General features: G+C 39.3%; 1 protein-coding gene across 1 annotated transcript in view; it reads left to right on the top strand.

The window, feature by feature from the left end:
• Nucleotides 1-17714, top strand: part of LOC309862926 (uncharacterized protein) — a 175675-nt gene that overhangs the window by 110910 nt on the left and 47051 nt on the right. The window contains exon 4 of the mRNA XM_082727355.1: nt 16688-16793. Coding sequence (XP_082583481.1) covers nt 16688-16793 — 106 coding nt within the window. The remainder of the gene's footprint in view (nt 1-16687; nt 16794-17714) is intronic.

Genomic DNA, 17714 nt, shown 5'->3' with positions numbered 1-17714 from the left:
AGAGTGAATCCCAGAGTGAAAGAAAGATGGAGAAAGATTCAAGAAAGAGGAGAGAAAGATGGTGATGGCATAAAGGAGTGGGTGGAAGTGATGGCAGCAATAACTGACTCTTGCTGCACACTTGGTATGTGCCTGGGTGTGTGCTTCACACATTGTGGTTAATCCTTGTGAGAACCTTGTAAGGCAGCCATAAGTATTCTCCTTATGGAAGGAGGCTTGACTTGGCTGATGCATGGGTAGTCAGGCAAAACAGTAAAGAGAAAAAGTGGGGCTTGAACTTGGCCCATCTGGTTTACCTGGGCCAGCTTTTGTTTTTATGTATTACACTATTCTGAGGACAAAGAAGAGAGAAGTGTGTTTTGGGATGCTTCAGATAATCAAGATCTCCATGATGGTAGTATACCTGTTAAGGGTAGAGTAGCTCTGTAGAAGATGATCTAGAGGTCTCTGGGATTCACTCACTTTTTCATTTGACAGGCATTATCCTATGGGGTTAGAGGTATTAAGCAAGTAAGATATGGTTTCCATCTATAGTTGACCTTTCCTGATCTTTGGCTCTTTGTTAGCTGTAGCAGGCAGAATTGTAAGATGACCCCAAGGACTCTTCACCCTTGTTAGTCTTTTCCCTTCCAGTATGCTCATAACCTGATCATATGATGAATGTGAAGTTAGAGAGTTGGTGGAGTGGACACTGACCACTCTTAAGATTCTTGGTTGTGAAAAGATGGAGAGAAGAGTGAACGTCTGGGATTTGGGATGTATTTAGAGACACAGAAGTCAGAGGGAACTTGATAAAACCCAGACCTTGATGGGGATGGGAAAGGAGATTGGGAACGTGGACAAGAGTACAGGAGAGATTGCCCTTGAACTGAAGACTTATTGCTTTGCATTCTCTCCTCTAAGTATGGTTGAAACTGGAGAGAAACTCATTTAATCAGAAAGAATGGGAATTTGCAAGCTACCTAGCCTTTCTATGAAATCTTCAGTTTTAATGTTGTTGTGTGTGTTCATATGCCTCCCACTTATTAGCCTCTAATATGACCTTGACTTGAGGGTGTGTGCCTGATGTTTATTCAGATTGCTCTAAGTGTTATAGCTCTCTTCCTCCTGGGCATATGCTATGATTGCCCTTCTCTCTCCCTTAGCAGTCAGACTTGACTGTGTGACTTGCTTTGGCCAATGAAATATTAGTGTATCACTTCTGGGAAAACACTTAAGAAGCAGTTCGCGATTGCTAGGTCACCTTTCCCTCTACCACCATAATCTACAATGGTTTTGAGCAGGCTGCTTTGATAGCTTGGGTTCTGGAGGTAGAATGACCCAGAGCCATTTCCGGCTAATCCACAGTGGAAATTTAGTGTGAGTGAGAAATGCATTTTTGTTGTTTTAACCTGTTAAGATTTGGGGATTGTTTGTTACTACAGCATATCTAGATCATCCTGACAAATGCAACACACAACAAAGAACACTGGGCTCCCCATTACTGAAACATTTCCAGATTGGTGGAAGGACACCATGCCAAGTGCATAAGGACATTAAAAGAATAGCAATAATAACATTAACACAGCAATAAGTGTAGCAGCAACAAAAAAAGAGAAAGCTCCCTGCTCTCTGGGCATCCGTGGCAATTACAGTCACTGCAAGGGTTGGATTGGCTTTTCCAACTCACTGTTCTCTAAAAGCAGGGACCTTCTATTCACATTTACTATATCATTTCTCTGCAGCTTGTCCTTAGGGTGGAAGAACAAGGGCTTTTATTAACACATTCCATTGGCTGGGTTTATGATGCTCTGCCTCACTCCCTCTTCCCTGAAGTGAAGTCGAATTATAAAATAGGGCCAGCCTTATCTTGGGCAGCCATGCAACAATGGTATCTGGAGGTGAGTGTTGAAATATGTCTTGGGGCTTTGGGAAATGTTTTCAATTCAACATTCTGTGATCATTGTCCAAAGATTCTTGATAGTGTCCTTTAGGAGTCACTGAATACAAACAGAAAGAAAAAAAAAAAAATGAAACAACCTTGCATTCAGATGCCTCGAACTAACAAGTAAGCAAGCAAATGTTTAGAAAATAATTTTGTAGACCCAGTGAGGATAATGACTACAGTTATATCTACATCTTATAAAACATTAATAATTAGTGTCATTATGGATATGCAAATATATTTACATATATTCAAGCTCAGAGTCATTTGGTAGGATGCTCCTTGGGTATTGGAAGACCTGGGTTAGTTCCAGCTGAGCATTCACCAGCCAGGAAGACTTGGCCAATAGTTTAGCTTCCTTTACATTCCTCAGACCCAGAGAACTTTGCATTCTAGAGATCTGAAATCTGAATGTTTACTCATAGAAGGGAATAGCCTCCACTGGTTTCCACCTCATTAAAGGTAGATCTTCTTAAGGGTGCTTGGTGCACATTTCCACCAGGCACTATCAAAGGCAGAGGTAAGAGAGAGTCCATCTACTTCAGCAGGTGATCTTTTATAACCTCTCTCTCTATATATATATGTATATATTTTATCATATAGTATATATTATATTATATTTATATATTATAATATCCTTTATATATGTTATGTTATGTTATGTTATGTTATGTTATGTTATGTTATGTTATGTTATGTTATATTATATTATATTATATTATATTATATATTAGTGATCCATTGTTGCATTACCAATTACATCAGTAACAATCTTTTATTATCTCACAGTTTCTGTACATCTTAGCTGGGGTCATCTGGTCTCTCATAATTAACGGGTCAGCCAGGGTTTCAGTCCTGTCAAGACTTGAATGTGGAAGTGTGTGTTTCCAGACTCATTCATGTGGTTATTACCAGGGTTTCATTCCTTGTGGGTGATATGACTGACTGAGTGCTTTGGCTCCCTGCTGGCTGCTCTTTGCCCTGTGGACATCTCAGTAGGCAGCTGACAACATGGCAACTGGCTTCATCAGTGTAATCATGTGAGGAGAGAGAGAAAGAAAGTCATAGTATCTTATAATATAGCCTTAGAAATCGTATCCCATCACTTCTGCTGAATTCTATTCTTTAAAGGAAAGTCACCAGGTCTAGAAAGGAGATCACAGAAGATTGTAAACACCAGGAGATGGGGATCTTTGAGAACCATAGAAATCAGATAATGATGCTTGCAAGCCAGCTGTGTTTTTGAAGCTTTGTGTTTTATCTTTAAAATGTATGCATATTTGCAGTTTATGCTAAATTATGTCTATGTTTATTTTAACAGAAGGGTAATGTTTTTGAATTATTTATTATCAGACAAAAAGGCTTTCATAGAGATATGCACCTTGTTTATCCTACAACTTGCAGCATTCCGGTTTGCAGGCATAATCTTTGGTTGAAGGATAATGACCTTGGGTCATTTCCTGATGTCTACAATTCCCATCTCATCATTTATACAAAGGAGGACACTAAGGCCAGAAAGGGGCAATGATTTTTCTCAAGATCACTGCCCTTTAAGGTAAGGTATCTCAACTGCTTTGAATATTGCTTTTCTCATAGAATGGTTTCGAGGCTCTGGGTTGGGGGTCAGGAGTGGTTTCCTCAAGACTTTGCTTTACTTGAGTGTCTACCACACCTTCCAGCAGCTAGTACTGCTGCATCAGTGTGTTCCAGCAGCATCCCACCCAGGGGTCATTCTCCTTGTGATGCCAGAAGGACTCAAATTCCTGGCACACCCATAGTCATATAACATATGTTCAAAGAGTTCATTCCGTGTATTCTCTTTTCTTAACATGGAAAGTACTGATCATGAGGTTCCCATTATCTACCAAAAACATTTTTTTTAATTACAATCTCATAAACTGATCTGTCTCTCTTCTTGCATGGGTTCACCCAGGCTCTCTTCTGTGCTCTTGAGATTTATGGTAACAAACTCCTAACAAGTCCCTTGAGTCCAACTTATTTGTTTTGTTTTGTTTTGTTTTTTGGTTAATATTTTATTTATTTGGGGGGGGCAAGAATATGTGAAACAGGCTCAATTTTGAGCACAGAGCCTGACATGAGGCTCGATTCCACAACCCTGAAATCATGACCTGAACTGAAACTAAGAGTCAGATGCTTAACTGACTGAGACACCCAGGCACCCCACAAATTCTTTTCCAATGCAATACATTCTCCTCCCTGTGGTCTGGGTAGAGTTTTTAAAGTAAGTCTCACTCCACTATTGAAAACTCACCAATCTCTTCCCATTTTCTTCACATGTGTTCAATTTTTCAGGTAGGCCAAATAGGGACTCAATGGCGGGGTCTCTGGATTTGTTGGCAGCTTCATCTCATCCCTCTCTTTTCCATGACTCCAAGCTGTGGTTCTTGAACATTCCCAGAAAGGCAGAGTTGCCTTCAGTCTTTATGACTATATCATTTGTGTGCCCTCAGCTCTGTGACCCCTTTCTTCATCCTCTCTCCCACTCATCTGGCATGATTGATTTCAAGTATCATGTTCTTCAAGACTTTTGGTGATCCTTTCTCCCCACACTGCTCCTCTTACCAATTCTTTATGCTCCACATTCAACTGTTGCCATCACTACCTGATGTTTAGTATCAACATCCAGAGTAAGCGCCAACAACTGCAAGAATCTCAATAACAGCCACAGGGGAGTGAGTTATTAGGATATTGTTAGCTGAGTGGTTAGGAGACCCCAAACACATGTTAAGTGCAGGAGACGACCTACAGTGTTCTTTTTTTTTTTTTTTCAAGATTTTATTTATTTATTTGACAGACAGAGATCACAAGTAGGCAGAGAAGCAGGCAGAGAGAGAGGAGGAAGCAGGCTCCCCGCTGAGCAGAGAGCCTGATGCGGGGCTCGATCTCAAGACCCCGAGATCATGACCTGAGCCCAAGGCAGAGGCCCAACCCTCTGAGCCACCCAGGCACCCCTACAGTGTTCTTTAAAATACAATTTACCCAGCTCCCAAGGTTTCTAATTCAGTAGTCTAAGATGGAGGTCTGAGAATTGCCTTGTCTAACATGTTCCCAGGTGATGCTTGTGCTACTGGTCCACAGACCATGGATCATCTATTGGAAACCACTGGTTGGTAGAAACTGGCTGGGAATGCTAGGAGAAGGGGACCAGTTTCTACCAACCAGTGATTTTCAATAGATGATCCATGGTCTGTAGACCAGCAGCATCAGCATCCCCATAGGATGCTTAGCTTGGATGCTGCTTCTCCCACTTGGAGAAGGTAGCAACCACCTCCCATTTCCTCATCCCAGCTGGCTGGTTTACCTAGCAACTCAGACTGAGTATTGAGAGTCATCTTCATATAATTCTATTCATTGTTTCACATTATTATTATGTGAATCTGGTTATTTTAAAATTCTTTAATGAGATTGTATGCATCTTCATTGCTTAATTCAAATTTACCTAGGCCATATATTAAAGTAGCCTAAGTGATACAGGCCTGTCTATGATCTTCTGGAAAACCCTATTTCACCCTCGATTCCACACTGATCACAAACACAACTGCACTTTTTTTTTTCATTTCCTCTTATTAAATGAGAGAGCGTTCCTCCCTCTGCCTAAGATGAGTATCTTAGGTCCCTTCCTTCTAGAACCTTGTTAAAGTTCTTATTCTGTCAATTAGCATTTCCTCTCTCTTTCTATCAGCCTCTCCTTCTTTACTTTGTCCTCTTCAGGGTATAAGCATGCTCCAACCTTTCCCATTCTAAACATGAAATCCCAAATGTTTTCTTCTTCACCCTTTCAACTGCAAGACTAAAGAACAAATTATGGCAATCAGATAATCCACAACCCAAATATTGTTGAGATTTTTCAGGGAAAGCACAGTTATTGGGAGGAGCCCTACTGGCTTTAGACACAGCAATATTGACATTTTCCTCCTGGAAAGAACCAGGAAAAGTGCTAGATTGGCAAATAGTAGAGAAATAAGAATGATCTGTAGTTACACATGGAACATGCTTAAAGGCAGTGGTTGGGGTTTAAAGAGAATGAGGTCTATCCATGTTTGCTTTCCCACTGTAGAACTTGTTCAAGAAAAATATCTTGTTTAAATATAAAATGTCACTGGTTTTTAAAAGCAAGGCAAACCACAATGGATCTTCAGGGTTTGCTTGTGGCTAGACATTACTCATGTATTTAATCCAAGCATGGAAAGGTAAAGTACTGCTAGAAGGAAATGTGAAGGAATGGGAGTTAAAATTCAGGTGCTTCCATCCATGGGCCATGTCAGTTAGTCCTCATCCCTGTCCCTTCTCATTTAGGCCAGCAGAAAGAGTTGACAACACACCTTTTCCAGTTCTTTGTGTCCAGTTTTAAATTGGCAGCAGTACATTCTCTGTCCACAGAGGCAGCCCTGATGGCCTTGAGACAGTTCAAAAATGACCTCTTAATTTTCAAATTCAGTTGACTTACATCAAACCCTCACTTGGCTAATTTGCCTACTCTGTTGACACTGCTGAGTATTCTTTTCTTCAGAAAACTGTTTCTTCTCTCTTCTTTCACTCTTTTTTTTTTTGCCTGTGGTCCTGGTCCTCCTTCTATCTGGTCCCAGTCCGGATGAACTGCTTCTCACCCTTTCCTGTCCATTAACACTAATCCATTTATCTGGATTTTGTCCCTCACCCCTCACTATTCTGTACAAACTCCCTAAGGAAATGTTTATGGCTTTCACTCCACCAATAAATTCCTTCCAGTCCTGGTCACTCTCTAGGTCAGTGGTTTACCCTATGAGACATTTTGAAACACATATATGAGGCTATTTTTGATTTTCATGATGAACAAGGGAAGAGAGGTACTGGTATTTAGTAGGCAAGGCCCAGGGGGGTTAGACAACCTGCAAGGCATTAGGTGGTCCCCGCCCCACATAATAAAAGTTCATCTATGCTCTACATGATTTGAATATCCATTTTGAAGTTCATGTAAGTAAAAAACCTGATTGTAATTGTGTGCACCCAGAACATATGCCTGTTTTTCATAAAATCACAAAGGATTTTTTTGTTGATATTTGGTATACTTTGAATTCACAGGCATGCAATGAATGGGCAAATTGAAAAGTAACTGTACTTTTCTTTTTCTCTGGACTTTACTCTTGAGTAGTGGATCTTATCACATTTTGAAAAATCATATTAATGATGACAATATTGTTCATAGATTTGTCTTTAATGCACCTGTCTCAGTCTCCATTAAAAATGAACCTACTTATTAATACCAGTGCATCTCAACGTTTTTAAAAAACTTTGAAAGTATTTTAAAAAACAACAATATTCAGTTGGAAATTATATTAGCTTAAAAAACAACCAGTCTGTTATTCTTTCCTTCCCTCATGAGGCTATCCCTGGACACCAGAGGAGGGGAAGGGGAAATACATAATGAAAAATGGTAAGTATTAGAGACACTTAAATAGCATTCATGAGTTATTAGGCACTGTTTCAAGGACCTACCATATCTGTATTCAATCCTCACACTAACTCTAAAGATACGTATTATCATTGTTTCCATCTTGTGATTGTACATGTCACAAGGTGAAGTCAGTCTCTTAAGGAAGATGGCTGGTAAATGTAGATCTGTGATTTGAACCAAGAGTCCATGTTCTTAAATCATCACCTATGCTAACTCTGAGAGAGGCAGCAGCACCAGGAAGGAGTTCAAAGTATGGGAGATTAGTGAAAAGCTGGAGGAGGGCAAATTTTAACATTCCAGAAAGTCCTAGAGAGAGAACACCTCACATGGAAGAAAGGTCTGTAAAACCAGTTTATTCCAGAAATTCACTGGGCATTATTACGATTATTAGTAATGATTAATGATTATTAACTTAAGCTAAAGTCTGTATCTGTGGCTCCTTGCCATGTATTCAGGTGTTCAATCTGAAGTAAATTGTGCCCAGTGCCGTGTTTCACCTACTCAAGGATGCATGCCAGAATCTTCTACCAACTCTTCATGTTGAATCCTTTTGTTCCAGTGCATTATCCCCAGTTCTGCCCATGACTTTGGTTCTCCTTCCCAGCTCCTAAGAATTAATAACATGTGTGACCAGTTTATCAAAGCTGGTTTTTCTCTGGGGATCTACCCTCTTCTCCACTCCAGACTTCCAGTACCCTGGCTGAGGTGCAAACCTCTGGACTTTCATTTAACTAGGATGAGGCAAAGAATACTGCCCAAATTACTTCTATATCCCACAGAATGAGAACTGGTTGAGTGGGTGTCTCTTAAGATTCTTTCTTGCTTTAATGATGAACAATTTATTTCTTTCAGTTTGCAAATGGTCCCATAATTTAATTTAATAGTGTTTATGACACTATGTAATAAATACCATAAAAAGTATAAGTCGTTCTGGGTGTGTTAGCTCATTAAAATGAATGCTTGCTAGATTCTGTAGCAAGCTTTGGAAACATGGTGCTAACTCATGTAAATTGCCATGACAAATGTGCTTTAGGACCAATAAAGTGTGTCCTGATTCATTAATAGTCAGATCCAACATCTCCCTGTTGGTTCCCAAGAAAAGTCGAGTAGAGATCGGTGGAAGAGAAATTGTTGCCCGAATTCTGCCAACCTCCAGGCATTCTGATTAGCATGTGTGATTTGGCGGCTGTCTTTTGTGACATTATGCACCTGCAATATTGCCCTCGTGTTTTTGAACCTACAAGCTCTGAAAAGGCCTCAGAACTCAGCACGCTCTTTCTGCCAATGCCTGATGTGGAGTCTTTGATTTATGCAGACTCCCCAGCCTCCTTCTGGCTTAGGGAAAAAAAAAAAATGCTTTCTGGGCTCAGAAGGGGGCTGCCAGATTAAGCACAGTGCAGGTGAGTGGCAATGGAACCAGTCCAAATAACAAACAAGCATATCTCCTGTCTCAGAAGCACACTGGAGCCACAGGCATAAATATGCAATAAAGCTGCACTGAGGGGAGGCAAGCTCATGTTTTATAATGTATTTATGTCTTACACAGCATCTGAGATTGCAGGCACCATCCATGCTGGGGCTGATGTTTTTTTCCCCAGGAAAAAATCACCTCCCCCATTTACAATTTTAGATTGTAGGAATGACTTCACAAGATGTTAGATACATTGAAATATACCTTTGTTTTTACTTGTGCTCTGAAGCTTTGCTGATTAATGTTTCTTTATAAAAATTGCTTTAAGAACAAAAGATTGAAAGATTTGTTCAGCAAAACCATTGTCCTGGAAAGTCATGTCTCTAGACCTCAGCTTTCTCTGCAAGGTCTTACCATTTATACTTTCACAATTTACCAAGTTGACCTTTCCGATTGCATCCAATATGGAGGTTGACTGAGTCTGTGGAGCATTTTAAGATTTAATACACAAGCATATTTATTTATTGAGTCCTGATGAAACATCTCTGAGATGGCATATTTCTCAGTTTACAAGTTAGAAAAATGAGACTCAGGGTAGTTAAGGAAATTACCTAACATCACAGAGCAAGTCAGGTGATAGACATAGACACTCAGCTCATGTCTTTTCCTTTCAAATCTCATACTTGTCATACTCCATTAAAGTGCCTTTGGCATAGAGGGAGAGCTTTCTGTTTCTCTTGGTACTTCCTCCTCCTTCTTATTTTCACTTCTGGGGAGTCGACCTTGATGAGCAGAATCTGTCCACACTGACAGCAGCTCATGTCATTGTGTTTTCACAGAATATAGATATATGCCAGATGACAGTCATCAAGCAGCCAACTTTATCTATTTGATGCTGAATTTATTATACATCTGGGGAAGATAAAAGGACCTCTAAGATTCAGTTAGTCAAAATCATTTATTGAGGGCCTACTATGTGCCAGACATCTGGTAAATTGTCTTTGAGACTATTTGGAGAAGTCAGACTTTTATGAATATGTATGTCCATCCATTCATCCAACTCCTAACCAATCACCCATTCATTCATCCATTCATCCAATCATCACTCAGTTTAAGTCATTTAAATGCTACATTATATGTAATAGGGCCCCCTTCAAAGAAAGAAAAAAGGAGAAAAAAAAATCCTCAACAAATGAAATAAAGAAAACCCCTCTGGGCTTCATATATTCAAATTAAGACAAAGAATTATCTTCTTGAAGAATATTACTCCCATTTATGTTTTCTTCATCTTAATAAGGGCTAGCTACTCACTCAACAAATTTATATCCATAATATATGTTGAATTTGTATAGTGACCACACTAGAATTACCTTGGCATATTGGGCTATTTTTCTTGTAGTCTTATGTCCTGTATTCCATGCCAATGAATACAGTTGGCCTCCAATATACTCCCCAAAATTTTAATTCCTTTTCTTCCTAAGATGCAGGATCCCAGTCAATAAGGAAATGCTTCAACAGTTGCTTTGAAAGCTTTCTTAAATGTAGATATGCTGATATTTCTAGCTATGACATAGCTATCAGCCTGTAGTAATACACCTATTCAGTGTAATCGAATACTTAAAACATAAAATATGCTTCATAAAATGCAGGTGTAAAATCAATTGCAGCAAGCCAAGTTTTTTTTTTTTTAAAGCACTCCACCAAGATTTATTGGCATTGATTTTATTTTATTTATTTTGTTTTTCATTAGATTTATGCTTCAATTTCACCGCTTCAGTTTCTTATTAAGAGATTGCATAAAAATAAGTCTTTAAGCAAAGATTCAGTTAAACAAGGGGTAGACACAAATCTGTGAATACGTCATTGTAAAAATGAATTATTTACCCCAAATCGAGGCAATGAATAAAAATGTTTACTGGATCCTTACTAGCCATGAGGTACATATGCATTATTAATTTATTTACCTTCACAACAGTTCTTTAAGTTAAACGGCACCTTGACCCCATCTTATAGGCAGTCAGGACATGTGGAAGTTACATAATCCATCCAAGGATACTGAGCTAGTCAGTGCAAAACAGGGATTCAAATCCAAGTTGTTAGAGTCCTGTTATTGTTCTTTGCAGTAAGTCTTGGGTTCAACAAAACTCAGTCTTTACCTAATATGAAGAAGATGTTTACATGTCCCCTTTCAACTTCTTTCTTCAGCAAGGACAGAAACATCCAGGGATTGTTTAAAACACATTAGATAGCAAAGTAAGTCACCTGTTTCCCTGTAGTCTAGAAAAGTGTTAAGATAGGAATTTCAAGGAGGGAGTGAAATAAGAGAGTTGGTGAAATCCTGGGCATGCCATTTGGAAGTAGAAATAAAAAAGAAAACAATGAATTTTTGACTACAGTAGTAGCACATCTGTGCTGAAGTTGAAATGATGAGGGATATTATAATTAGACAAGATTTGATTGAGGGTAAAATTAGTTTCAGTAGGCAAAAAGACAACTCTGAGGAAAAAAAAAGTGGGTAAAGACATCTGTACATATTAAAAAAGCTGGGAGATGTGGGCTGGTGGGTATAGGGCCGTGTTCTCTCAGAAGCTATGGATTATATGATGAGGCATGATCGAATATCTCCACTTCAGTGGACTGTGACTTGGCTTCTATTACTTGATGTTGGTTCTCTCTACCTGCTTCTGGGATGTTAGACTCCCTAGAGAATTATTCCCCAACTTTGTAACTTGGCAGATGAATTTTTTTTTAGGGCTTCTGTGACAAAAACCACAAACTGTGTGGCTTACAACAACAGAAACCCTGTCTCACACTTGTGTCAGCTAGCAGCCCCAAATGGAGGTGTTGGTGAGGTTGGAGTGTTCTGGAGGCTGTAAGGGAGAATCTGTTCTAGGACTCTTTCTTCGCCTTGGGATGCGGTGCTTCACAGACGTATTGCCCCATCATCATGTAGCTGACTTCTCTTTGTATGTCCCTGTGTCTTCACATGTTATTCTTTATGTCTGTGTCTGGATTTCCCTCACTGTATAAGGTCATCAATCATATTGCATTAAGGACACCTTATTAACGTGCTTAAATCTGAAAGACCCTATTTTCAAATACGGTTACCATGCAAGTACTCACTGAGTGATAGGACTTCAACATATCCTTTTTGGGGGAACACACTTCAAGTCCTAACAGCACTGTTAGTGCATGTGATGATCACTGGTTTCCCATATGGCAGTTTTCTAGACTTTCTAACTAAGAACCAAACTTTAGGATTTTCAACACCAGATTTCACTGGCACGATCTGATGCCAGGCTCAGATACAAATAAATTTTTTCCCGCTCTATCATCCTGGGAAATTACTTTCTCACTAATACTGATGAGCTTCACTGAAAGCCTATGATATATGTTTCAGAGAATGGACCCGTGAAAATAAGAGTAGGGACCACAATTATTCCTGTTTGTATCCTTGATAACATACGTTACCTGGAGCCAAGTACAATTGCATGAAATTGCACTGAGCCTCAAGGGTACTGAATAGCAAGGATTATTATGAAAAATCAGGTATCTTACCATTAATTTTTAAATTCCCTTCTTAGTAAACTCTAAAGTACACTCATCTTGGACATTACTTTCCAAACACACTTCTCGCCAGTGGCCCACCTAAAAGAGAAGTCTTCCCAATGCTTAATTTTTCTGAAGTACTGTCTTTGCAGCATAGGTATGAGACCAAGGGAGTTCATTTCAAAGACCAACCCCTACATTAGCCGGCTTCATGATCTCGAGAAACTTAAATTAACCTCCTAAATATCAGTCTCTTCATCTATTAAACACAGATAAAAATAGCTCCTGTGAAGACAAAGTGAGCAGATTAATGTAAAATGTTAGCTAATACAGCCTGGTAAACAGTAACACAAGGAGTGCTGGTAGGTTTCTGTGGTCAAAATCATCTCAGGCTTGAGGATTTGTAGGTGGTTTTACATTTAATGTTCATAAAACCTTATGAAGTAAGTATGACTTTATATCCCCACATTACAGCTGAGAAACCAGACATGGAGGGTTTATAAGCTATTTCAAGTCCTCATGGCTTCAGAGGGGTAGGAAAGGGACAAGGGCAGGTTCAGACCAGGACTATCTGTCTCCAAAGCCTTGTTGGTCATCTCCTCATCCTGTTTAATATGTTGTATTATTTTGGATAATAAAGGACAATATATTTTAACCTAACATCAGATGGAAAAAGTGGATCCACCTTTAGAGTGTTTAATTCAATGTGACCTTTCAAACAGTAGTAAAATAAATAAGCAAATAAACAACAAAACCGAGTTTCCTTGATGGACAATGGACAGAGCCTGGATGTCACATACATGTGACTTCAGCTCCAGCTCATGCTTTTCTCCATGACGCAACTGTGACTCTCACAGCTTCTCTTGGGTGGACGAATACACCACTGGGGAACCATATGCACCTGGAAATAGCAGAGTTCTAAATGGAGTACTGCTCAGTTTCAGTCAGAGGAGGATTTTAAGCAATTTACCAAAGTATAATATACATTCAGTGACCCAAAACAAGTAGTGAAAGTAGGGTGGAGAATCAGGTGATTGAGTGAGTTGCCAGACATGAACACGGGCAATAGATAACAGATATCTAAACTCAACAAGGGAGGTCAGAAATCCAGGGTAGGAAGTGTTGATGAAGAGGCTACAGAAAGAAGGAGGGTCTCTCGGAGAGCCCTTTTGTGAATGACCTCTGGTTTCATTGTATGTCTCCTGAGAGTTTCTCTCAATAAGAGGCAGCCCATAGGGTTTGCCTGGGTGGCTCAGTGGGCTAAAGCCTCTGCCTTTGGCTTGGGTCATGATCTTGGGGTCCTGGGATCGAGCCCCGCATGGGTCTCTCCACTCAGCAGGGAGCTTGCTTCCCCCTCTCTCTCTGCATGCCTCTCCGCCTACTTGTGATCTCTGTCTGTCAAATAAATGAATAGAATCTTAGAAAAAAATGTTAAAAAAAAAAGCAGCAGCTCATAAAGAAGAAGGTCTCAGTATCTCATATCATATACTGTGGACCAAAGTATATGGGAATTTCAGTTCAATTGATAGTTCTTCCCTCTTCACTTGTCTGATTGCCCTGGAGGGATGGTCAACATGAGGTCAAATGCATTCACATTGAGAGTGCTACAAAATATACATAATACCTAGAGATCTAGAATAGAATATGTGAACTTACTTCCCTATAAGTAATCAGAGATTTGGGATCTGAGCAAAAATAAGCTGAACCCAGTTATTATAGGGGAATCCACAGTGAGAGAGAAGATGTCTGAAATAAATGTGGATCCCAGACATGCACTGGTGGACTTAATATCTATTATCCCAAACATTAGAATGGTTAGAGCTCTAAATTTTATAAGTCTACTTCACTGCAGGTTTTAATGGAGGAAGCGATTAAGACTGGCTTTTACTCATGTTTGGGACTATTTATTTAGAGGGAAAATGAAACAATTTTGTTTGTTTAATGTAGATGAATGACTAAGTCAGGAAAAAACTTGGAAGAGGGTCATTGATCTGTTTTTTTTTTTTTTTTCAGATTAAAGGGTTTACAGAATCAGATAACTTTGAACAACCTAAGTCTCCAAACCCTCAGCTGTGTATTTACATTGTTGTGGTAGAGATACGGATTCACCAACTTGAGGCTGTAGAAGTAAAATATGTATTACAGCTCTGCTGCTTTTTGAGAAAGTACAGATGCTCAGGAACAAACTGGACATGTGGGTTGAGTACAAGGAGACTTGAGACTGTATCTAATTTCCATCAGTAACTTACTCTGAAGTCAGTGGAATCACAGCTGCCCAAGAATAGTAGAGCTCTTCAGTGGTGATGAAAACCTGATTTCAGAAACAACTTGTAGGTCGGATGGACATGAATTATTCCTTATATTTAGACTCCAACTCTCAAGATGTACTGGTCATTTAACATTGGCTTTCTCTTTGAGGTTGAGCTTTCAGAAAATCTCATTGGACCAAAAGTGAAGTATTGTTGTCGAGAAGAAGACATAGTGCAAGAATTTGAGGGTGGATACAAAAATCCCAGAAATATCCAACAATTTGCCTTTACATGGCCAGATTCTGAAATGTTGGGTCTATTGGGCTTTGTAAGAATGTATTTGCTTTCACGAAATGACTGACCTGGGGACTTTGAGCCACTTTCAATGATACAGTCTTAGAATTAACATAGTGATGGTGCCTCACAGAACATGTCATTTTTAAAAATTGTATTCTGATGGACCTGATCAAAGTTGGCCAAGGACAATCATTAGGTCTTCATAACAAGCTCACTCTTTTAAGAATAAGATTGACTGGGGACATCTGGGTGGCTCAGTGGGTTAACCCTCTGCCTTCGACTCAGGTCATGATCTCAGGGTCCTGGGATCGAGTCCCGCATTGGGCTCTCTGCTCGGCAGGGAGCCTGCTTCCTTCTCTCTCTCTGACTGCCTCTCTGCCTACTTGTGATCTCTCTCTGTCAAATAAATAAATAAGATCTTTAAAAAAAAAAAAAGAATAAGATTGACTGGTTTATTTAGACTGTTTTTGTATTACTGCTATGAAATCTATTTGTTTAAACAGCTAAAAGCCTCCTACTAACCATTGCTATTGATCAAAATTTCATGAGGATTTTTGAACAAGGGAGCTACCTTTGCGAAAAGAATGTACATTTGTGGTAAAGGCCTATGGTTTTGTTGAATTGCCAAGATCTGTGACCATCACTGTCAAAGAATTTACAACGTTGACTGCTCTTTACTTGAACCTTCTCATATTGCCACCTATTGAGAGCTTTTGGGCTTCCTAGATGCTGCAGCAGTGCTGTGTGCAAGGCTTCACTATTTCTTCTGAGTTCAAAATCTGTGTTTTATTTTCCCCTGTTGTTTTCTTTTACTCTGAAGAAGATATCTATTCCCTATTTAGCTTAGTTATAGCTTCCTTAATCATAGACCTGACAGTTTACTTGGTTTCCTAATAAACTTGAAAAGTTCAAAGCTAAAACCATTCAGAGGCTACCATGAGCATGTAAAGAGTCACTGTGAAATAGTCCCTGTGTTACCATGGAAATTAGCATCTCAGAGTGGGAGAATAATCTGGATTTCAGAGTCTGCTCCATTCTTTTATTAAGAATGTTGTTTCAACTACAGCAGCACCAGCAGGGTGAACTATAACACCTCATCTAATGTAAATACCTTTCTTTTTGTCTTTCCAAATTGTGGGAGCTGCTGACCACACTTCATCCTTGGACTCCAAGTGAGGTTTAAATTACGCAAGCAAGAAATAGTTACTACTCCAAATGCTGAAGATTGTTGGGGACAGGAGTGATAATTCAGAATCGGTAATGATGACGGTCAGAAATTAGACACAGGAAGATGAAATTCTAAGCCCCTGGTGTGTTCTGAAAATTTAAATAAATGCCTTGCATCAGAGGGCCTGGGATGGATGATTGAGAACAAATAATTGGAAATCACTTTTTAAATTAATGCAAGACAGGCAAGAAAAGAAAATCAAAGGATGTATGCTAATAAATATTGAAAATAAGCCAGAAGGAAGATTCAGTATTTACTTTAGGGTTTTGCTTCTCATTGTTCAAATTGTCACAGATTTAAGTACAGATGTAAGATTTTTTTAAAAAGTGGAGGAGCTACATGAGACAGATGGATGTGTAGAAAATGTCATGTGGAACTCAAGAGCAGGGAGCTCGTGAATAACTGTGTTCTCCTCTGGGACTGCAGTTAACTATTTTAACACTCAGTGTCTCACTAGAAGAATGTAGAAATCCTTCAGAGTAGTTCAACTGCCAAGCCATGGACACAATATTGGACACAGCTGGAACAGGGTAGAATTACTTTCTCTTATTTACTTTTTTTCTCTTTGCTGCAGATCCAGAATCATGCTGGATCCAGATCCAGCTGCCAATCATGGATGCTGGCAGCTCTCGAGTTTCATTCACTTTCAAGACATTACCTGGATTCCCTGCATCAAATAGGTAAAAATCCTGGGTCAGAGTTCTGAATGATCTGGTCCAAATTAGACACATACTCCTGGTTGAATCATTGAAGCTAAAGGTTAGATATCCTGATGAAGAGAATGTCTTTCTCTTTGTGGTAAACATGTGGCAAATTAGAGCATCTCACAGAAAGCTTGTGTGGGAGGCAATCCTCTAGGTGGGCATACACTCCAGTTCATCACGTAATTAAAGATGAATTCCCCTCTTTTTGACTATTAAGATTAGTGCACACTTTTCTTCCTACCTATAGAGGAAAAAGTAAGACCTCATGGTACAAAATGTGTGTGTTCTGTAAAGTTCATGAAGCAGGAACCTTGCCCGTCTTGTTCATCATTACACACCCCACCTAGATTAGAGACTGGTGTAGTGGAGCCTCAGGAAACATATATTGAATGAACAAACAGGTAAATACCTGGCTTTATTCTATTTTTTTCCTACTATTTTCTTCTTCTGTTTCCTTACTTACTAGTACTTTATCTTGTAGTTTTGTATATAATTTTGAAATCCACCTCAATTCAAAAGGACAAGGAAAGGGATTGTTGGGATTTCAACTGGCCATGAATAATAATAATTCCCTTTCCATCCTGAGTTTAGAGACATTGAGTCTAAGATGCAGAAGAAAGTCTAGGGTAGAATATGACTTTAGGTTTGCAGCCAAACAGACTTGCTTATTTTTCATCTCAGAATTCATAGACTTGTCAACCTACTCATTCTTACAGATGGGCAACCACATTTATCTCCTGGAAAGGGCCAAGCACAACCTTCTCAATTTCTTCTTACCTGCTCACTATTCAGGTATATCACTCCTTTTCTCCAGGGAAACAGTGAGAGCCAGAAGAGAGATCAACACTCTTTGGTCTATTTTTCATCTCTCCACATGGAAATCAAGGTTTACAGGGG

The sequence above is a fragment of the Mustela nivalis genome (genome assembly GCF_964662115.1).
Source record: "Mustela nivalis genome assembly, chromosome: 4".
NCBI lineage: Eukaryota > Metazoa > Chordata > Mammalia > Carnivora > Mustelidae > Mustela > Mustela nivalis.
The sequence above is the reverse complement of the archived record's forward strand: the minus strand, read 5'-3'. Positions and strand labels throughout refer to the sequence as shown.